The sequence below is a fragment of the Aspergillus affinis genome, assembly GCF_023601865.1.
Source record: "Aspergillus affinis strain CMG 70 chromosome Unknown NODE_78_length_175604_cov_91_438064, whole genome shotgun sequence".
Taxonomy (NCBI): domain Eukaryota; kingdom Fungi; phylum Ascomycota; class Eurotiomycetes; order Eurotiales; family Aspergillaceae; genus Aspergillus; species Aspergillus affinis.
In genome coordinates this window covers 22,634-44,505 of record NW_026515859.1, presented here as the reverse complement: position 1 = coordinate 44,505, position 21,872 = coordinate 22,634, and the positions used below count along the sequence as shown (strand labels likewise).

The window sequence follows — 21,872 nt, the reverse complement described above, 5'->3', positions numbered from 1 at the left end:
GATATCCTGCTTGGTTTATATTGGATAATTCGTCTCTTCTATACTGGGCTTAGCATATTTTCTACAATTCCATAATTCTAGCGAGATAGTGAAATAAATAGTGCAGTTTGTCCTGCCTGGGGGGGAGCAGATGCGTGAAGTTCCGACTAATGCTCGACCGAGTCTGACGTGTCGGCGCAGTGCCAGTTAAGTCACGTAGCTTTAAAATATATCGAAGTAAGTTCATAACGCCCCAATGCCATTCAAATTTTGGTGAAAAGTGCTTTCCGCGTATCTCGCACCGGGTTCTACTCAAAAATTGGGGTCTCGCACAGAATTATACCCACTTCCATCAGTTATCTATGTTGAGCTTTTAGATGATGATAAAGGCACTCGAGCTTCTGCAAACGCAGAACCCATCAAAGCTCTGAGCTCCTATGGAGCTTGTCGAATTCGGGATCATAGCGTCCCACAGAGTGTCATAGATAATTGCTTTGCAAAGGTTAGCTGGTCCCCTCCGAATGATTTCCTGTTTTTCTTGACATTGTTTGGAGAATTAACTATTGAATTAGTAGAGCTTCTTTGAAAGACCCCTAGAAGATAAATCCGCAAACTACGCAAATTCGGGCGCAAAAAACAAGTCCCGATTTGTGCCATATATCAACGAAAAGGTCCGCGGAATGACACACTTGGACGAAACCCTGGGATTTCAGCACGGTGTCTATGAACTGGTTGGGAAATGGTCTGCACCGGGCAACGAGCTGGTGAATGCTTCAAAGGATATGCAAGAGGTATATCTTTGTTCCTTCCATTTTTCTCTCATCATCTATGAAGCAGGAGACTTACCGGTGAGGTGGAATATTAGGAGTGTAATCGAATGCACGTGAGCTATCTTAACTGTGCCTCTTCGCACATGAACCTACCTCAGTCCCTGAACAACATACCAGCAAACGGAACTAATTCTTTGCTCCATATTACTACTACTTCGAAGATGAAAATGACACTACTACACTACGTGTTCCTCCTCACATCGACCCTACAACCATGCTGTTTTGCTTTCAAGACTCGCACGCAGGTCTCAATGTCGCAGACATGAGTGATTTCACAGGAAATATATCAACTACAGCTGTTCAAGACACCGCGCGCTTCGTTCCGGCCAATTGCAAGCTTGGGGAATTCTTGCTTCTGGCTGGTCATATTCTGAGGAGACTTGTCAGTGAGATTAAACACTCGGTATATTTTGTGGAACGGCCACTCGGTACTTCTGGATATCATTTGAACTACTGGATTTCTGACCTGGATACTAACTGTGACTTTGGAGAGAAAAGGGAGGACGTGGCAGAATACCTGGCGAGAGTGTTCCCAGCACCATTGCGGAATAGTTGAGAGGCAGTTGAAAACTAAAATTGCTCGCTCGGTAAAATTGAGTTACTTTGGCTTCTTTCGTTGATCATTCTAGATAGTTTCTCAAAACCTTAGTTGTCTTTTTTTTGCGTAATCTTTGCATTATCTTATTAAAGTAGGCCAAGAGCTTCTCGTCGACTAGAGCTCGCCGGGTCCAAGTACGGACGTTCACCGATCCCTGAGGCCCTATGACCTACTCGTTCGCCATCGATATCAATATTCTGAGTACCCGTATGAAAGACAGATCGGTTGTCCCAAATGGCTTGTCATGTCCTTGATTAGTCCAAAACATTGAAAGCCTCGGAAAGCCATAACTTACCAACATCGTTCGGACTCTGCCACCTATTTCGTACCTGCAGATCATGGTTGCCCGTCATTGAGTCCATAAACCACCGCAGAAGATTCTCGCTCTCGGTCGGTTCCAAGTCATTAATCCGCTTTACGTGTCGCCCTGCGGTGAATAGGCTCTTCCAGCCTGCCACGGGGTTTGTACGGATTACCGGATGAGCCGCTGTGGATTCGGTGTTCTCTGGAGACCCTCGAGGTTCGGTGTACAGTTGATAGTTCATTTTTTTTGCAAGATTTTTGTAGCTCGGCTGGGTGCAAGTGGCAGTCAAAGTCTCAAGGAATCGCTGATATGGTTTTGAGATGCGATCGTAAATTTCGTAACCAGAGGCCCACAGAGTGTCTATGACAAGCATTAGCTGTACTCGCGTTATAATGGCTCAAATTAATTACTATACCTCCACCTCCACCTTTGGGCAATTCCACGAGGCGCAACAAGGAATAATCACTGGGAAATATTTCATGGAGTATGTCCGTGTGCCATTCCTGGCGGGCACTCTGTCTCTTGACAAACCTTTTCGATTTGAAGACCATTTGATCCTGCGCGGTGCTTATGATATTTAATTTGTCGTCATCCCCACCCATTGGCAGTGCAGAGTAGAATAGTGGATGGATGTGCAGTTTAGATGTCTTCGGTTTGCTAGTCAACTCTCGCAGTCGCTGGACTAGGAACTTTTGGAGCTCGTCAGTCAAGTCGTTCTGTTTGCGGAAGAAGACTACCCCTCGTTGAGATACTAGAGGGCTTAGCATGGTGATCGTATCTCAACAACCTGTCGCTACTTACTCATAATTGCTAGATCTCTAAGAAACGTGTCGGAGTCGGGTGTCTCTATCAAGTCTCTAAGGGAAGCATCTGGGAACTCCCTGCCAATAATAATCGGGGTTACATCAAAAGATGTGTATTTTTCTAGGGCACCAGATAGATGCAGTGGACCTTCGAACAAGCGCTCATTATTATCGCCGGTATTCAGACCTTTATGCATCAGTTCCGAATCTGTCACAGTGCCCATTTTCGCATCCGGATTTCCGTAATCTCTATTAAACGCTTGACTAACGGATTTGATATATAAGAGGATAACACACAACCCAGGGAATATGATTCTAAGTCATGAGGTTTAGTTTTGACTGCTTGGGGTTGAGTTCCGGTGTATGTTGGTAACACGATATTGGAAATCATGCAGTTATACGTGTCTATGATCAGATGACTGAAGAGGGGTATTTAAAGATATTCGGTCGATTTTCGAATGTTATTGCAGCAATATTGACACCTCTAAAAACCATGTTCAGATGAGGCCATTCCTTTGGACCCTAATGGTAATATTTATCTCTATGTTCCTAATCATGTTTGCTCGTACCCCAAGGCGTTGTTTTTGTCAATACCATCACCATTTAGAACTATATAATCCGGGGGTCAAAGAGACAATGCTCGGTAGTGAATAGAGTTGTTACCCCCAACCAGCCCTACCAAGCCCCTTACATGACAAGGAAAAGGGGAAAGAAAACAAGAAAAAAAAAAGAAAAAAAAAAGCCTTCGGGTCTCCCGATAACAATGCGCGGAACGAATGCTAGGATAATTGCAAAATTAAAGAACCAGTCCTACAACCTATATGACCCCTTTCTCGGTGTGATCGAATAGACTACAATGTTAAAAGCCTGGAAAACAAAATGCCTTTTCGAAGGATCCATGCCATGTGCTTCTGCCGGAGTTGTTTTTCGCCCTTCTTTGCGGAGACTGAATTACGCACCCCTCCTGGCCTTGGCTGTTGGACTTGCCTGGTGCTAACTGCTAAGTTGCTCACTCAGGATTCCACGAAGGCGAAGTGGGTCGTGGGGTCATAACCACTCCTGTCGGATCGGCATCCGAGATAACAGCAGCCCCGACGGCCAATTCCGAGGCGGGTGCGGCCTTCAAGTGGAGTCTAGGATTTCGGTCGGTGGGCTCGAAGTGGGTTCGAGAGGGGGAACAATGCACCGGTACGGAGTAGGGGGTTGGATAATATCTTTAGTGCTGGCACAATTTAAGCTCCTTTGCAGAGAAGGTGTGCTGGGATTAGTTATGGAGGCAGAAATATTAATACGGTACATACATACATACATTGTTTGATTCTGGAAGAGCAAATGATCATTAACTACACTTAAGTTCTTACTGTACCATCAGGAACGGAAAGGTTTAAGAGTATAACAAATTGATAATACAGACATTAATATACAGCAGTCAAACTAAACATTAGCCAGTGGACTACTCCGCTACCTAGTCGAACGCCGCCCAGCACGAGCTTTTCGCGTCGGCATCTTCCCACCCCACGCATTTCCAGCAATGCAACAGTCCCTGTGGGTCATATTTCTGCTTCAACTTGAGCAGCTTGCCGTAGTTCTCCGAGCCCCACCAAGCTTCTTGCCAGTCTTCGGTGAACGGGTTAGCCTCGGGACTGTAGGCCCCGCTACCGGGACTAAGATCCTCAAGGAGGCCTGTCATATACTTGAGCTCGTCCACTTTCTGCTCACGTGTCTGCAGCGTGCTGTTCCAGGCCCAGAAGCCGTCGGCTCCGAGAGACCAGATAGCCTCCCGCCAGGCCGGAGTAGCCGATGTCGACTTGGCGTCTTTGTAAAGAAGGGGTCCCACAACCGGAATATACACGCTTCCACCCTTGGACAGCAGCACGGAAAAGAAGTTCATCAGGTCAGCGCGACCGCGGGCAGTTTCAAACACCGATTGCGGGATCAGTCGCGTCGCTGCGAAGTGAGTATTGCCCACAGTCACGGCGTTCGCCGCGACGTATTTCTCGTAGAATCCGTACCACGAGGAGAATTCTTCAATTACCGCTGTTCCGCCTTGCGACTTCGCATACGCAACCACGTCCGCGAGCGACTCCTTTGCCTCGGATAGGGAGAGCAACGGGGTGACGTTGATCAAAGAGTTGCTGTTAATGTGGCCACCCCAGCCCTCGTGGGCCCATTTCACGGTGTTGTTCACAAGGATATCGAGGAAGGGGAGCACATTGCTCGAGTTCGACTTCAGAGGGAACTTGATGGAGGCAGAAATCAGACTAACGCGCGGTTCCACGCGGTGGGTGCTTTCTAGGACGACGCCGAAGGTGCCACCTCCGCCACCGCGTAGAGCCCAGAACAGGTCCTGGTTTTGACACTCGTTGGCGATACGGTAGTGCCCGTCGGGAGTGACAATCTTGTATTCAACGACATGATCGATCCCCAGCCCATATACCGGAGACAGAATGGAATGACCTCCTGTCTGTACCCATCCACCCGACACGCCAACAGTGGAAGAGTAACCACCGATGAACGTCACATTCTGAGCATTCGCAAAGGTATAAACTTCGTCGAAGTTCACACCAGCCTCGACGGTGATCGTGTTGTAGGTCGAGGCATTCCGGACACTGCAGCCGGTTGGTGAGAAAGAAGAGTTGTAGTGCATCGACTGAAGATGTCGAGTCCACAAAGAAAGAGTCCCTTGGCCACTGCTGCGACCCAGGAAATCATGGCCACTGTTCTTGATAGAGAGGCGGGTACCCGAACAGCGAGAAAACTTGAACGCCTCAGCCACGTCTTCGGGACGTTGAATCTCGAGCGTTAAAGATGGAACATTGCCCTGTCTGCAATCGCCTCCGAGTGCTTGAAGGTTTGTAGGGTCGGTGTTGTCAAGTAGACATTGGTTGGAAGCGTCGGAGGCGCACGCTTCCACCTGATTGTACATGAAGCCATTGGCGGAATTCGACCTGAACAAAGGATCGCTATAGTTGCTTTGAATCACTTGGCAGGCGGCTTGATCCGAAGCCACAGCCGTACCATTATATTGAGAGAAACACGGTAGGGATAAAGGCCTCAATGGATGAACGCGACCGCCAAGAGTTGTGTTGAAGCTGTCCAAAGTACAGCTCTCCCGCGCGGAAGCACTGCTCAGGAGATGGACAGCAACGAACAGGATAATCGAACTCTTGGAATGGGCCATCATGGGGACCGTTCGACAAACTTGAGACAATAGAATCTGCGAAGAGAATTTTTCGGACAGGGAACAGGAATCCTTAGAGCTTAAGAGAGGAAACAAGCCCGCGCGATTCGGACCCCCCGGAGCAGATCGTTACCTGTCAAGTTTAGTGTCCCTTTAGATGGATTCTGATCCCTGCCAGAGGTTGCATTGGCGCATCTCCCGGGTTGCGACACGTTCAGTTAATCTAACAATTTAATTAATCGGGTTCTTCCAGGGGAGCGGACAGAAAATGTTTTGTTTTGACTTGCTTAACTTTGGTGGTGCCTGCCTCGGAACACCCCCCCCCCAGACTTATGTCCGAAGCACATACAACCCACACTCGTTTCTTTTAGATCGAGTTTGATCCCTCGCCATAGAGTCCTCTTCATGGCTATTCGGGACGCCTACTGGGGAAATGTTCTCACTATTGTCCCCGTGGTCGGGGCAGCGGTCGCAACATTCGTGTACATTCTGCGACTTGTCGCATGCCGAATGTCCACGTTCGGATGGCGACTGGAGGAGCTACTAATGGGGATCGGATTGTTTCTATCTTATGGAGCGACCGCCTTTGTCATTTACAGTTAGTATGCGCATCTTCATATGTCTATTGCGGAGGCTTAATGGTTGTGCAGCTGCATTCAATGGTGTGGGTGTTCCTGGTGACGAGCTTCCACAGGATGAACGGATTCGCCTTCAGTTTGTAAGTTTTTATATGTCTGTTTACCTGTCGAAATCGTGCCAACTATTTTTAGGGATCCTGGATGATCCAGAAGTTCTGGCCCCCGTCAATGGCTTTCGTGAAACTTTCTATCCTGGTGTTCTTGAGGCGATTGCTAGGGACTCTCAGGTCGATCAGGGTTGGCGTGACCTGTCTCATGGTCTTCACCGTCTGTTGGGCCTTGACCGAATTATTTGGAAATATCTTCCAATGCTGGCCGGTCCAGTATTACTACGATACCCGAATGAACGGGCACTGCATGGCTGGGCAGACAAAACTCTTTCAAACATCTGCCGCATTGTCTTTGGTGGAAGACATGATTATCTTAATATTGCCCATGCCAGTTGTCTGGGGACTGCAAATAACCACTCGACAAAAATTGACACTCACGGTGGTTTTTTCTCTCGGTGCACTGTAAGTTCCTCTTTACCATGCCCTACGTTATTATCTCTAGGTTGACAATTATATAGGGTTTGCATTTTCAGTTTATTACGAGTCATCGAATTCAATAATTTCCATACCAACGACCTTGCAGGTTAGCTCCTCTCATGGAATACTGTTTTTGTCTTTTGGAAAGCTAACAAGTCTCTACACTCCAGCATCAAGCGCGAAAGAGTCTATCTGGACCACTCTAGAACTCGACGTCGCCATCATCTGTGGCTGCCTACCGTTATTCAAACCGCTTCTGCATGGCTTCCTCGGAAAAGTGAAAGGCCAATCTACTCGCACCTCCCGCACTCCTCGTTACATGCACAGTGCCAGCCAGACCCCCGACGGCTTCCATAAGATCAGCGATCCTCATAATCTGAGAGCGAACAAGAATGTGACGGTGTCAACCGAGCCAAGTGGGAGATATAGTTCGGACGTTGAGTTACGTGGGATCACGGTCCACACTGCGATCGAGCAGGACGTGGAGAGTCGATCACTCAGTACAAGCTCTGGTGCTGTGGGGAGATCGTGGCCGCATTGATCAACGGGGAAAATATTTTATGGGTCGGCAGTATCATATAGATCGCCAAGGCGTAGGTGTTGGCTTGTTATTTCTTTTTTTCGTATGTCATTGTATAAGTTAATAGAGAACCTTAGACATAATGCATTGGGTGTGCTTTAAAGCCCGTGAACAAAAGTCTTGTTGCGAATGAAGTAGAAGGGTCATAGAAAACCAAGTGAATCTTTTGTTAGTAACGAGCTTGGTGTTAAATATATATTGACAATCATATACATACATAGACACCGTTATAGATTACACTTCAAAATTGCTCGTTCAACTAAGACCCGAGGGCCCATTTGGACGCGAATCATTTTGATTCATTTTCAGCCTTGCTGTCCTGGCGTGTTCTGGGCTTCTTGGTCGGAGTCTTTTCTTGACCGGAGGTGCGTTTGGTTCCAGCCTCGGCCTTCTGATTATTTTGCTTCTTCTGACCCGTTCCCCCCTTGCGGCCCTTTTGAGCCTTGGAAGCAATTTCGCCATCAGACTTGCCATCTTGGTCCAAACCATTTTCCTCTCGATCATCGCCATCGTCCACTTCATTGTCATCGGATCTAGATGCTTTCTCATCTTCTTCCAACTCATCTTCTTTTTGGTCATTCTCATGCTTCCCATTGTCATTGGATTTGGACGCTTTCTCATCTTGTTCCTCCTGTCCATTCTGTTCTTCGCCATCCTCCTCTTCTCCTTCCTTTTTAGTCTCTTCCGTCGCCTTTTTCCTTTCCTCCTGTGCCTTTCCAGTATTCGACACAAACTGCTTACCGTCCTTCGACTCCTGTTGTTTCTTCTTATCTGTTTTCTCCTTCTCCTTATCACTCATATTTTCCCACGCCTTCTTTGGTAGATAGCGCTTCTCCGTTCCATCCTCCTGTTTCGCAGTTCCCGAGCCTTCCTTCGTCTGCCATTCCTCTTCTGTCCATTGATTGAGACTCCGTTGGGACTCGTCCTTCTTTTCTCCTTCCTCCTTGGAGGTGTTGTAATCTCCCCCACGCTTTTTGTATTCGGCGGCCATGAATTGTGCCTAGATGTATGTTAATCATGGCCAAACGACAGACACCGTGAGTTCTAAGCAAGACTGAGAACAACTTTACCTTTCTGGCCGACCATTGTCCCGGTGCTCCGCCCTTGTCGCTCTGCTTGACTTCTTCCTTGACCTCGTCGCGGAGTTCGGGGTCTGTATATTTGTCCTGGGCGGGCATTTTGTGATTGAAGATGCAGTGATGTGGTAATTTCGTCTTAGAAGAAAGATATGGAGAACATCGAACGTAATTCAATTATTTGACACATTCATAAACTCAATTGGCACTGATGCGCGGCAGGGATTCAGAGTCGTTGAACATTTATACTACGTTAATACTGCCAGGGTTACATATGGACGGTCAAGTCGGTGACATCATCGGGTTTGCGCGCGTCATGATGACTGCCGACAATCCATCCTCAGACAAGATCTCCCAGATCTTGGTTCCAAGGAACTGGGACGCCAGGGATCGAACGCCTGGATCTTCTGGATTTGGATGGTCTTCTTCACGGAGGTATTTTATGTTGTGTTTTGGGGTGCATAAATTGGATGATAGTGTTGGATTAGTAACCAGGCAATTATGTACTGGATAATTAATTATGCATGGAAGGGCTGCAATGTCACACCTCCGCGTTTCACTGCAAGTTATGCCAACTATGAGCAGCAGATAATTAACTTATAGTTTGAGTCCATTGACCGACTAGCCGCATTTTTGGATTTAAGGCCACCTATCCGGAAGGGGAGAGGGGGAAAGTCAAATGATCGGGGAAATGAGAAAAGAGAGTTAGGTATTAGAAGAAAATTGAATCTCAAACCGAGGATAATAGGTGAAAAACATTGCGCCGTTATAATGGCTTTGTTCGCAAGTGTTAACCTTCTGCAGCGAGTGAGTAATACATACCCATGAGAATGCTATAACTTACACCCATTAAGTCCGCCGTCCACGCCTTTCTACCCAACAGCTTCAGTATGGACCCGCTAGACAGTAGCGTAATCCAAACACGAGCAGGAGACCAATAGCTCCCTAGCAAATGAAAGATTCTTAGCACTGTAGCGGGATTGAGGCTAACAATAGAGACCTTGGCATCAAATCAGAAGCTAGTGCAAAGACGCGGTGCATATAAGCCATTCGGGGCGATTGGCCCACAGATTCAGGGTTTTATCGACGAGCCACAGATTAGATTGAATTAGATTTACATGCGGCCTGGAGCGGCTCTAAATAGTTTTAGGTACGCTAGGGCTCGGAAGGTAGGAAACGGTTGTTTTGTTCCACCTATCAGCCACTGCGCTTGGAAACTGGTGCACTTTAATAAACTTTGTTAGATCTGACGTTGGCCTGCCTCACGGCTCTTAGATGAGCTGTCAAAAAGGAAGAACCGCTTGTGGATGTAATAGTTTGTTTATTTTTGGTTGCTGCTCATCGTACCTTGGGATACCTGATCAGTGCAATGAAATGTTCTCGAGGAATGTAAGACATACACTAAGAGATCAAAAATGGAAAATGCTACCGCAAACGATACTTTCCAAACTGTGCAGATTTGAGGGTGAGATAGGAAATTTTCACTGCGGGATCAGGTTCAGGCTAAATTCTTATAGCAGCCATGGCTAGTCTACGTACCTTATCCCGCTCCTGCAATGTCGTCCGTGCGTTTGGATAGATCTAGGAAGAGGCTTTGCCACAGGTTGGTAAGTTAGCCTATAAAGGCAGAATCCTCCCTCAGCATTTTCAACTTTCTCGATTAGTTGAGACATTGACTCCCGACACGTCATCTGCTGTTATTAACAGCAAAGCGACTGAGAACCATGCATCTATCAGCTCTTTGGGCGCTCGCGGCGTTCACTGCTGTATCAACAACAGCACCCTCCCAAGCTGATCCCTGGGACGTCCTTGCAGCGAAGTCTCTGACAAAGCAAGTTAACTACCATAACTCAGATCCAAATGGCGGAAGCAACTGTAACCCTCGAACGGCGAATGTTAGGCGCGAATGGTATGTCCCCTTCACTCGAACCTATTCCACATATCATATAAAATGAGCTCACATTCAACACAGGGGCTCTCTGAGCAAGAAGGAAAGAAAAAACTACATCGATGCAGCATTGTGTCTGGCTTCTAAGGCATCGAGGTCTCCTCGTTCATTTGCCCCCGGTGCACGAAACCGACATGATGACTTCGTTGCCACGCACATTAACCAGACGTGGTACATTCACGGGACGGTATGACTTTTCCTCATTTGAACTGTTATTCACGAGTTGGGAGTTTTTGTTAATAAACCCAGGGCAATTTCCTCACCTGGCACCGTTATTTCACTTGGGCTTACGAACAAGCTCTGCGCAATGAATGCGGTTACAAGGGCTTTCAGCCCTACTGGGCGTGGAATAAATACGCCGACGATCCGCTGAGTTCTCCGCTATTCGATGGCTCTCCGTACAGCATATCTGGGAATGGAGCATATATCCCGCATAATGATAGCGAGATCGCTCCCGGGGTGTTTATCCCGTCCGGAAGCGGTGGAGGGTGTGTTGACAAGGGTCCTTTCAAGGAGTGAGTCCTAAGAATTTCTTGTTTGTTGGCGAGGCTTATCTCATCCAACTAACCGATTTCATTATCAGCTGGGTCGTAAACCTTGGTCCTGTCTGGTCCAGTCTGAAAGTACCTGGAGTCGAGCCACAGAACGGGTCCGGACTGAACTATAACCCTCGGTGTCTCCGCCGTGACATTAATGTCAAAGCCGCAGAATGGACAAAAACCGACATTGTGATGGACCTCTTCAAAGAAAAGGACATTTGGGGTTTCGAGACTCTCATGCAAGGCATGGTCGCTACCCCCGGTTACCTGGGTGTCCACTCAGGAGGACATTTTACCGTTGGTGGTGATCCTGGCGGAGTATGACCCTTTTCCATTCTTTTCTATGCGCTCCAAAATACTAATTAATACCTTTACCGCATATAGGACTTCTATACCTCACCCGGCGACCCTGCATTCTTCCTCCACCACGCCGCTATCGATCGGCTCTTCTGGACTTGGCAGAACCAAGACCCTGCGAAGCGCACATACCAGGTTAACGGAGCTACCGGGTTTCAGACGTCAGATGGTGTGTCTATCAATGCTACTCTAGATGATGTGGTAGATATGGGAAGCTTTTTGGCGCCGCCCAAGACCCTGAGACAGCTCTCAGATACTACGGGGGGTCCGTTCTGCTACATTTATACCTAGTTCAGAAGCCTGTGCGGCAACGCCTCTCTACTTGGGTTGATATTTAATTTCGAATAGCATAAGTCTAGACAGAATCTTGAATAGAACCACGGGTATCATTTGCTTCAATCATACAATCAGACTACCCTTATCTCTCAGAACTTGGATTTATGCAATTTGTTTCACCAAATAAAACTGCTCAAATAGCCTTTGGGACAGACACTGTCGTTCTTGCGGCCTATGTTATAATAACTCTGTTAGCAGCTGTCAATGAGGCTACTCACGGGTGTCTCACCTTATTATTCTCTTCGTCCTCGGATCCTTCTTGCTGTAGACTAACCTCACCTTCTCTGACCGAACCATCTTCTCTCTGTTTTGAAGCATTCAATCGTCTTTCCCGGACCGCCAGAATCTGTATTACTACGACCAATATAAGCGCAGCGATAACAAACGCAAACGTTGTGGGAAAGCCCTTGCCTAAACAGCAGAGTATGATTAGCGTATCTCACAAACACCAGGAGGAATGAGGGTCAACTTACGGAATGACGGTGCTTCGGTCTGCGGGAAAATGAGAATGGGAAGCCATGCAGCGACCTATAACGCGCATGAGATGTTAGATCTGTCAGGGCAATGTATTGATGAGGGTTTACATACCGCATACTGGAATCCATTCATACTGCTGACCACCAAAGCCCGTTCTTCGTTGTCGTCGGCGCAAACCTCATTCGCCCATGTGTAGCTGGTTGAGATCCATGTTAGCTTTGCAATGTCCGGGCGATACGGAGTGTATTTGACTTACAATATAGCAGTCATCAGCTGGACTCCATCTGTTAAGAAGGCAAACTCTTTCAACTTGACGCTAGCGGGCCATGCTGCCAGTATACCGTTTGGAATAAGACCGTAAGTCTTTAGACCGGTTAGAAACACGACTTTTAAAGATAGGAAATCATAATAATATTCTTACCAACGGCAAAATCACCAGCGCAAACCTGTTTCCAGTGAAATCTGCTAGGAATCCCCACTGGATAACTCAGTTAACATCCGCAATCGCACCAAGCGGAGGCCCGCAAAGATGATAGACGTACCAGAACAACACAGAAAGCAGAAATAAGGCTCGTTCCTGTAGGAATAATATTTCGATCTGAGACCGAGAAATTTTCGGACTTCAGCCAAATGGCAAAGTAACTGCTTGCTGCGCAGGACGAGCCATATAACACGTAGCCCAATGTAAACGCGTACCACCCTGAAGTAGTGATGTTAGGTTCATCCATGTATTTTTGAGGGTTTGGGAACCATACGCCATTTCTTTGCCACACGGAGTAAGGTGGCCAACGTTAACTTGGTTGGAGGGGCCTTTCCAGATCTCTCAACCCGGTCAAGGCACATTTGAACCTCTTCGCTGGTGAGGAACCATGCCTTGGTGTTATGGGGAACATCCGGGAAACAGAAGAGTGCGAGTGCACCGACGGGGATAGTCATGCACTGCGACCAGATGATTAGGAAGGTATTAAACGCCTTGGTGAGGGATTCGAACTCCGCAGACAATGTAGAGCCATCGCCATCCTTCAAGGCCGTGGTTTCCGTTCAAATTCTTATAAACCGCAGCTTGCTATGTATATCAATCTGGTTAGGGAGCCATCCTGGACCACCAGGATAGGCGAATCTTACCAAATATCCACTGAAAGCAGAGCCCAGTGGAGCAGTCATGTGGAGGATGGCAATACGTTTTGCTAGTTTTCGATCAGTTGAGTGTTCACGATAAGAAATCGAAATTCTTACCCAGTTCGGTCTTGGTATACCTGTGTCTTATTAGCTTTCTCTCTCTCATACCCTACCCCAGACCTAGACCCAGGAGAGAACTCACCATGACCCCAGCACGAACAGCATGCAAGGAAAGAATGAACTTTCGAACAAGCCGACGAGGAATCGAAACGCATATAATTCTCCAACATTATGCATACCGGCTTGTGCTATCGTGAAGACTCCCCATCCGATTTCCATCGCCGCAAGCCAGTATCGTGGCCTGACTCTCTGAATGATCAGTGTCGAGGGGATCTGCATAATTGCATAGCCGACCGTGTAACATGTTTGCTGCTTCTTATGAGCCAGGTCCGTGGGAGTGCATGAGGGATTATCAATCTCTTACAGCATAGGTGTATTCATTCCCGTACATCCCAAGATCCTCTTGCATCCCACTGAACAAGAAAGTTAGCTTATCTCTCATCGAAATGCAGACGATGGTCAAGGGTCAATATTACCTGACGTATGCATTTGATAGGTTTGTTTGATCGAGATATTTCAACTAGAATTGACCATGAATGTCAGTTTTGGTCGATTTCCGTAATCGGACAATGGCGGGTTACCTACGAAAAACCCTAAACACCCGGTAGTAAGAAGCGCAATATCCAACTTTCTCAGTAACCATCTCTCCTCGGGTGATTTGAGATGAGAATCCGTGTCCCATATAAAGGATCTGAACTATGCGACCGGTTAGGCCTTTTCTCTGGTATAGTATAAGGGCAGAATAAGCATACCGAATACCATGGATTCTTTCCCATCCTGCACGCAACAGAATAAATATCAATAAGAAAAACGTAATAAAATAGAACACAATGACAGGTAAACAAGCGTTCAAGGACGATTCATTTATAAAGATTCCAAAGCAAACAAATATTTATTCTCGCTCTCTAAAATAAATATCATCAACCCCAACCATTTCCCAGTATCACGCGTGAGTGGTGTCATATCACGAAACACTGCATCTTCAACCAACCCCACATGAGATAGCGTCCATTGATATTTGCCGACAGCCCTGTTTAGCTTCAAATGGGGTTATCTCCGAGCCTTGGATTAATGTAACCAATAAATGCCGGCGCCCGACATTCCAGAGAGGAAAGTTGACGCGCTAGAGTCATCTGGGCAATGCTTCATGCGGGAAAGCTCTACAGCCCAGATGAACATTGCGCTAAGGCGAAGGCGAATATCTGCGAGACAGTGGTCTTATCCACTGGAAAAATTGATCACGTCAACCCCGCTACTCCAAGTCTGTCAACGCCCGGTTTTTCGGGGTTTCTTGACATAATGTTGAGACGGCGTTGGCCAGTCCTTTCTAGCATGGAATTATTTTCATAGATTATTTATTTCCTAGACTCTCTCAATATAAAATCTCTCCGATCTTTAAGCTTTGGATTTCTCTTCTTTTTCTAATTTTTCTCTTCCCCATCCAAATCGAAGTTGAAGGAAGAATCAAAAAGTGCAGGCAGGGGATGAAATTAGAAGGTGAGATAACACAGTTGCTTGACTCGGCCCAAGATCTTATTCTTACGTCTCTAGAGCGAAGCTCCGGTGGGTTCTCGGGGTCCAGTAGACATAACCCTCATTTCCTACGCAATGCCATACATATGCGTAGCAACGGTCGCCTCGATTGCCTTGATTGCAAAAGCAGTAGTCAATCCCTTATTCCCAATTCTCAACCCAGAGGACCCAAATTGGTATATCCATCCAACTGGCCAGCTCCCATCAACACACTGCCATGATCGCAGCGTTTTAATATCATCACCATTGGTGACACCTACCGCCTTACAGGCAATAACCCTCATTGCAAGCGATACGGAGTCTCCCTCTTTCCCGATCCTTTCGAAGGTTTCGGCCCGAAGAGACTGCAATAGCTTATTTCGCAGTTTATTTTCTCTCACAACCCCCAGCAGTCTCGTCAGAAAATAAAGAAACGCGTCTGGAGAGGGATAGTAACGCGATCCGTTCAGGTACGCCCTGCTCTTGAGCACTCCGAGTACCCAATTGAAGGAAGCCGCAATTTCACTCTCCCGGTCATGCTGGCAGAACAGATAGAGAACGTTGACGCAGACGACAGGATCCACTCGTGGTCGCGATGTATCTAAGTAAGCCTTTATATGATTAGAAACCCACCTTGATAAAATATTAACAGGATTAATGATACCATAAAAATCCCTTTTCACTAACGAAAGACAGCATATCATCCATGACAGACTAAACAACCTTTTTATCTGTGCCAAGAGTGCTTAAAGCGATAGATATTGAGTCCAGATCGTTGGGGTATGTTTCTGTTGTGAGTATGGTCACTCCTACTCAGTAGAGTATTAGAATAGAAAAATATAACACCGGAAATAGGTTTTGGCGTCCGTTACCAATGAAATAATTCCAAGTTCTATCCCAAGGTTCCAATTCGATAAGCTTCTACGTTTACAAAACTGGGGAGAGATATGGTAGCTGTTCGACCATTGTGGAGCACAACACCAGCTGCCAAGCATGTCTACGCCACCCAACCCAACAAAGAGAAAATCAGAATCTCCACAGTATCATGTACTCAATAGGCAGGATTATGACGTGTCATATCCTTTTTCCTTCCAATTATCAGGCAGCATGCTGTTATAACCTCGGCCCATGAGGATGAGCACTAACAGCATGATGTTATCGAAAAATGACAGGAAATCTGGCCAAAGAAACCGGGGCCAAGGTCTTGATGGTCCATCAGCACCTTGCGCCGCAGAATCCCTTTCCAGCGGCGTTACTTGATATATTCCAGGCTTATCTGACATTGCTCGCACCGCCTGCTGGATCTCCCCATGATGCCGTCTCGCCGTCTTCAATAGTCGTTGCGGCCGATAGCTCCGGTACGAGCCTTGCACTAGGGCTGCTACAGATCCTACTACAACTCAAGCGCCAGAATAAATCGATCCTGTTTCACGGAGAGACTCTCGAACCTGCTGTTCCTGCCGGAATGGCACTACTTAGCCCGATCACCGATTTCGCCTGCAGCATCCCCTCCCATGAACGAAATATGAAAACAGACATCATCCCCTATCTAATTGAAAACCGGCCCTATCTCGATCCCAAGTTTCCTACTTGCCCACTGTGGCCTACCCGCCTCCCCACGTGCTAATTTGTACTATGAAGCCGCCATGTCGGTTCACCCACTAGTTAGTCCGGCGGCCTGTGAGGACTAGTCAGGTTCATGTCCGATTTGGATGGCTGGAGGGCAAGAGCAACAGGTTGATGGCGCACGTCTGATCGCCCAGGTAGCTCATGGCCAGGGGGTGTCCGTGACTCTTCAGGAGTATGAGAACATACTACACACGTTTTTCTTTTTATTCCGAGATGCACCCCAGACTAAAAAGACACTAACTGACTGGACCAACGCTATTATTTCGTTTTCTCGAGGGGGGAGGCCTTTGTCGAGTGCTAGTTTTATCCGGGCGAAGGGGTTGGTTGAGGAGGCAATGGATGTGGAGAGATTGGTGCCTTTTACTGTTGCTGAGCTAAGTGACCTCATGTGGAAGCAGACGCTTCGCTTCAACATTCCCTCTTGTCGTAAAGAGTTTTATTCGAACCTGTAATTTTCTACGCCCGGCAAGGGAATGATAGGGGGCATGTTGTTTAGACAGAATGTCTAATATACATATCTGCGGGTTCTCACAGGCGGAACTGTACAGCTGGTCATTTGATATTAATCAACTGTCAATTGCTTATGATAACCTCCAGCGTCCAGGAATAATTGAATAACTAGCCTATATCTAAAACAAATATCACAGGAAGGTCCCGACTCTTGTTTCCGAGTTGAAAGTATTCGTTAAAATTTGGTCTGTTAGATCAGTATTGCTAGCCCAGCCTAGCTTCACACCTTCCTCTGGGATAATTCATGCGAGTCTAATCTTGAAGACAGCAGCACTCCAGTCCAGAACAGTAAACACAGCATCAAGAATGGTAATGCTATCGAGCCCTCTGCCCATAATCCACCTGCCAGATCTGCGTGAAACCGTGAAGTTCAAAAATGCCTGCGAAAAGTTCGCCATGCCGAGGATGAGCAACGCAATGATGTCCAGCTTTAAATCGCCATTTTTCGTGCCAGTAGATAGAAATTGTGGCGGTTTCCAAATGGCCCACACACAAAGAAAAGCCAGCAATGCGGGCGCGGAGTTCATCCCGCCTAAATACGACATGATATCATGATGCCTATCGGGAGTGTGGGTATATATTCCCTCGATTCACTGACTGATGAGCTTACCATTTATCACCTTCTCGTAGAGATCGGACCGTAGCATCAGAGGAGAGTCCTCTCCTCGATACTTTATGCATCATTAGCTTCTGTCAGAATCCAAAGTGGATAAGAGCACTGTTCGCAAGTACTTTAGCCTTCCCTGATGATTGTCCGATTTCACCATAACTTACCTGGTGAACCAAAGCTATGCATGTGTCCTGTTTAGCGAAATATCCCTCCATTTTGAGGAAAGTACGTACCCCATTTCCAGCATACAAGGTGGCAAGGGCCCCGTCGCTCGAGATGATAGACGACATTGCGGTACTTTGAGTTTCAATGTTGATGGTAGCCAAGCAATGATGTTGTGGGGGAAATTGCACATTTAAGAAATCCAAACTACAAGTTTTATGAGGCCCTTGACGCAAGTTGTAAGCACAAAGCCTCGTCTACCCTCGGCGTATTCTTAATACGCTCAGACGGCCCCTGCACAGGGTGGGCGGGGGTTTGCTTAAAAGGGCAACTGGGCTGCGTACCGGAAAATAAGGTTAGGTGGTATATGGCGAGCAGGTTCTCCAGCATTTACATCCTTATTCTGGTATTCGAGTCTTGCTAATAGAAAGAATGACAGTTTTTTTTTATTTTATGCTTAAGTAATGTATGCTCAAATTCACAGCAAAACTGCCGGTCATACAAGACATGTACCTTGAGCACTCCGTTACCCATACGAGGTGGATTGGGAATAGTAGTAGCAACCGAGGATTCTGGATTCACTTGTCTAAGCAACAACAGGACCCTAATCCCGTTCCTAATATGTCTGTTTCTTCGCGAAATCCGCACAAGTCGCGCCAAAAGCACAACAGGTGTGGCAAATTCTATTTTTTTCGCATCCAGTACCGCATTCCACGCCTCTATTATCCCGAGAAAGGTTAAGAGTGCAGGCGTCGCAAGTTTGGAGAGATTTGTTGTTCCCCTTCCTAAGCTGATATTGGTCTTGTTCTCCCTGTCCTTCATCCTCGAGCTGCATGCCGCGATTAGTTAAAACTTCTCGCATCCGAGTAAAGCCCATTAATCGTATCCACCACGTTAGACTGCGACCAAAGCGATCTTTGGGCTTATGCTTGAGAGGACTGTTCTTGAGGATTTGCCAGACAATTCTACAATAACCATGCTGAGCGGCCGCAAACAGTGTGAGGCCAAATCGATCCGGGCGATGAACGTCGCTGTCTCGCGATCTGAGCTCCTCAAAGAATGTCGTGTGACCCTCGACAACAGCCAGAAGAGTCCATGGAGTCCTGCCCATTCGATCCACATCGTCCCATCTAAATCTAGGGATCTGCAAAAGTCGCGTGAAAGCGGCTTTATTGCCTTGACTGATGGCCCAGGAGAGAGCATTTCGCCCGAAGCGACCATCCGTTCCTTTGAGAGATACGCCGCCCTGTAGGAAAACGTCTATCATAGCTTCGTTGGCCTTGAGTGCGGCGTGGCACAAAGGAAGCATACGCAATACGCCCTGCTCAATGTCGCCACCTGGATATTGGAGCAGCAGCTTCGCCATCTCCGAGTTACCACATGAGATAGCTACCCCCGTTGGAGTTAGTTGCAGTTTGTTTCTCGCTATTAGCATGTCGGGGTTGCTTTTCAAGAGCACATCCACAACTCCTGGTATGTCGAAGGTCCCAGAGTCCCGGGACGAATTGGAAGGGCAATTACCGAGTGCCACTGCATATTCCAGTGGCATTGCCCGTTGATTGTCAACGTGATCAGGCTTGGCTTTGTGGTCTAGGAGTAACTTTGCCATTCTCGGATTCCCCAAAACCACGGCCTTAAACAACGGCGTTTGACCATCCGAATACCAGGCCTCAATGTCGCTTCCCTCTTTGATAAGACGCTGCATGATGATCCTCCTCGCCGTGAGTCTTTCTTTTTCTGACACTTTGACCGCGGCTACAAATGGCCAAAGGGGTTAGGCCTTCAGAGTTCCTGACATTGGCATTGACATTTTGTCTCAGGAGCAAATTCAACACTGCGACCTGGCACGTCGTAATGGCCAGGAACAACGGCGTGTCCATATTCACATCTCGTGCTTCGATATTCGCCCCCTTCTCCAGCAAAAGCTCAATAACATTCGCATGCCCTTCCAGGGCAGCCCAATTAATTGCTGACCTTTATTTCTCAGTCGTATCGCTCTCGTTAATATCCTCATCGTTCTCCAACAACATGCGAACCACCTCTGTATAGCCCCCTTCCGCAGCACATATCAGAGGCGTGCGTCCAGCCACGAACTCTAACAACTTCGTTCTAACTGGCTCCTAGGAAGGAACGACGGAAGAAAAGGCTCTTTGATAGTGCATTTGCGCGATGATTTGCTCCATAGCGCTACTGTGATAGCTCATGCCGTTGATCTGGGCCCTTTCATCCAGTAGGTCTCGCACGATGTCTGCGGGGCCGAAGGCGCAGGCAATAGTCAGAGCAAGACGGCCGTCTTTGTCGTCGCAGTCGGTCTGGGCGTGTCCATTTCTTCTTCCGAATACTGTGATTTTCTTCTCTTCGAATTGAGGGGTCTGGGTTCGTTCTTGGGACGACATATTGCTTTGGGATTTCGGGGGATGCGAAAAGAGATTGAAAGATTCGTTGATTGAATATCTTGATAATTACTGAGTGCGATGGCTATAAGAGAGTATCTTGTGGCTTTCCTCCTCCGTCTATATAGATAGATCTTTATGCAAGGGGGTCTTGTAGATTAGGCGGCAAGACCCCGTTGCCTGTTTGCGAATATGTAGAGGCTTTCAACATATTACTGGGAACCTGCTTGGACTTGTGATACGTCCAAGAAGCCCTATTGCACAGCAGTTTCTGCCTGGACATGACGATGACCAGAAATTCGGTATGCTCCTTGCGGATTCTGGCTAGGCTGCGGCAGCCTTCTACCCGTAGCTTGCATATAGTCGCCTTACGAGCCTTTTCACTCCGGTATAATAAGGTATACACGTCTAATAGCTTTATCTTCCTGTTTTACTGCCCTTTTATTTTTATTTTTCGATCTTATTGGTAAAGCGAATTGGGTACAGGTTGAAGGATATCCCGGCTAGCTAGAGCTGCGGGATACGGGATGGCCTGGAGCCAGCCGGGCAAAACAATCCTTTGGCAAAATCAACAATTTTTTGCCGTGTTAGAATGATCACCACATCAGTGGCCTTTCTCATATGTTGCTTCAGCATCAAAGTCTGCGCGTAGTTTATAGTGAAATAGAAAAGGCTTCAAATGTAGTGACCTAAGCAAACCAGAATCAATATGATAGGTAGGTAGCTTCCATTAATACTGAGTGTAGAAGCCACACATTACGATGGAAACAGGCGAAAGAAATTACAGGTACCGGCTCCAGCTTGTGCTGTGTATATTACCTCGGATACATTCCTTATACGGGCTTGTTGAACTATGGACCGGGGGTAAATTAGACACTCCACCTCAACAATATTCACCTGTGTCATTTTCCTCAAGAAATGTCCCTATCAAGGTCGAAGAATTTAAATATGTGATCATGGAATATGGACTTTTAGCCAGTCGTAGGCATACCTTATCTGTGAAGTAGGTAACTATATATCTGTGTCAACGTCGTGGGGAAGGCCGTACTACCGTAGTCCACTGCAATAACAGAGGCGCATCGCTTGCAACACATCAACCAATCTCCATCGCATGGCGGCCGAGTCTAGTTTACGCAATATGAGCTAACCTGGGGATTTGCTACATTCGAGCTCAAAACGGGGTAGCTGTATGATAAATAGCCAGACAACGCCTCCCATTATCGATTCCCCTCTTCAACTTCTAGTCGAGGAAATATCTATATTCCCGAAAATTGCGATATACATCTCTCTTCCCTTCAAATCGTATCATCCAGTAAACCACCGGCACATGTGTACCCGTGCGCGAAGTTAAACAAGGATATCAGACTGATCCTTCCATCCTCCGCCGAGATGAGCTCCAGTCCACAGAATAATAATCAGGCAAATCGGGAGGCGACACTCCAAGATCTCAAAAGAGCCGACAGCAAACTGGCGACTATCAAACCCGAGGATCGGGCTGCTTTGAACGACGCGTTGACGGACCAAGCGACTATGATTCAGCTATCCTCGGCTGGGCGCTCTTCGCAGTACATATTTTCAAAGACAAGATGAGTGAATACTCGCATACCTAACACAAATTCTCCAAATTTAGTACATACGACCACA

General features: G+C 47.1%; 8 protein-coding genes across 8 annotated transcripts; 3 read left to right on the top strand and 5 right to left on the bottom strand.

Moving 5' to 3' along the window:
* Window positions 1-1,493: 1,493 nt before the first annotated feature.
* Window positions 1,494-2,738, bottom strand: KD926_010178 (TauD/TfdA dioxygenase family protein; the record flags this gene model as incomplete). The annotated part of the gene is made up of 4 exons (XM_053102696.1): window positions 1,494-1,645; window positions 1,703-2,071; window positions 2,127-2,462; window positions 2,513-2,738. The coding sequence occupies 4 exons, from the start codon at window positions 2,736-2,738 to the stop codon at window positions 1,494-1,496; spliced, it is 1,083 nt and encodes a 360-aa protein (XP_052953826.1).
* A 1,241-nt stretch (window positions 2,739-3,979) lies between these two features.
* KD926_010177 (FAD-binding domain-containing protein) lies at window positions 3,980-5,698 on the bottom strand (the record flags this gene model as incomplete). Its single annotated transcript, XM_053102695.1, has 1 exon — window positions 3,980-5,698. The coding sequence occupies one exon, from the start codon at window positions 5,696-5,698 to the stop codon at window positions 3,980-3,982; it is 1,719 nt and encodes a 572-aa protein (XP_052953825.1).
* A 402-nt stretch (window positions 5,699-6,100) lies between these two features.
* KD926_010176 (uncharacterized protein) lies at window positions 6,101-7,401 on the top strand (the record flags this gene model as incomplete). The annotated part of the gene is made up of 5 exons (XM_053102694.1): window positions 6,101-6,293; window positions 6,346-6,413; window positions 6,466-6,845; window positions 6,902-6,966; window positions 7,031-7,401. 5 exons carry the CDS (start codon window positions 6,101-6,103, stop codon window positions 7,399-7,401), a joined length of 1,077 nt encoding a protein of 358 aa, XP_052953824.1.
* A 328-nt stretch (window positions 7,402-7,729) lies between these two features.
* On the bottom strand, window positions 7,730-8,618 carry KD926_010175 (uncharacterized protein; the record flags this gene model as incomplete). Its single annotated transcript, XM_053102693.1, has 2 exons — window positions 7,730-8,440; window positions 8,511-8,618. The coding sequence occupies 2 exons, from the start codon at window positions 8,616-8,618 to the stop codon at window positions 7,730-7,732; spliced, it is 819 nt and encodes a 272-aa protein (XP_052953823.1).
* Window positions 8,619-10,240: 1,622 nt separating this feature from the next.
* On the top strand, window positions 10,241-11,651 carry KD926_010174 (tyrosinase family protein; the record flags this gene model as incomplete). Its single annotated transcript, XM_053102692.1, has 5 exons — window positions 10,241-10,425; window positions 10,489-10,651; window positions 10,714-10,979; window positions 11,048-11,321; window positions 11,388-11,651. The coding sequence occupies 5 exons, from the start codon at window positions 10,241-10,243 to the stop codon at window positions 11,649-11,651; spliced, it is 1,152 nt and encodes a 383-aa protein (XP_052953822.1).
* A 178-nt stretch (window positions 11,652-11,829) lies between these two features.
* On the bottom strand, window positions 11,830-13,691 carry KD926_010173 (MFS general substrate transporter; the record flags this gene model as incomplete). Its single annotated transcript, XM_053102691.1, has 11 exons — window positions 11,830-11,868; window positions 11,926-12,107; window positions 12,170-12,224; window positions 12,285-12,369; window positions 12,430-12,536; window positions 12,595-12,651; window positions 12,716-12,873; window positions 12,929-13,193; window positions 13,299-13,360; window positions 13,410-13,429; window positions 13,495-13,691. 11 exons carry the CDS (start codon window positions 13,689-13,691, stop codon window positions 11,830-11,832), a joined length of 1,227 nt encoding a protein of 408 aa, XP_052953821.1.
* Window positions 13,692-16,089: 2,398 nt separating this feature from the next.
* Window positions 16,090-16,551, top strand: KD926_010172 (uncharacterized protein; the record flags this gene model as incomplete). Its single annotated transcript, XM_053102690.1, has 1 exon — window positions 16,090-16,551. One exon carries the CDS (start codon window positions 16,090-16,092, stop codon window positions 16,549-16,551), a length of 462 nt encoding a protein of 153 aa, XP_052953820.1.
* A 754-nt stretch (window positions 16,552-17,305) lies between these two features.
* KD926_010171 (ankyrin repeat domain-containing protein) lies at window positions 17,306-20,231 on the bottom strand (the record flags this gene model as incomplete). Its single annotated transcript, XM_053102688.1, has 5 exons — window positions 17,306-17,595; window positions 17,674-17,734; window positions 17,907-18,042; window positions 18,726-19,590; window positions 20,027-20,231. The coding sequence occupies 5 exons, from the start codon at window positions 20,229-20,231 to the stop codon at window positions 17,306-17,308; spliced, it is 1,557 nt and encodes a 518-aa protein (XP_052953819.1).
* Between the last annotated feature and the right edge of the window lie 1,641 nt (window positions 20,232-21,872).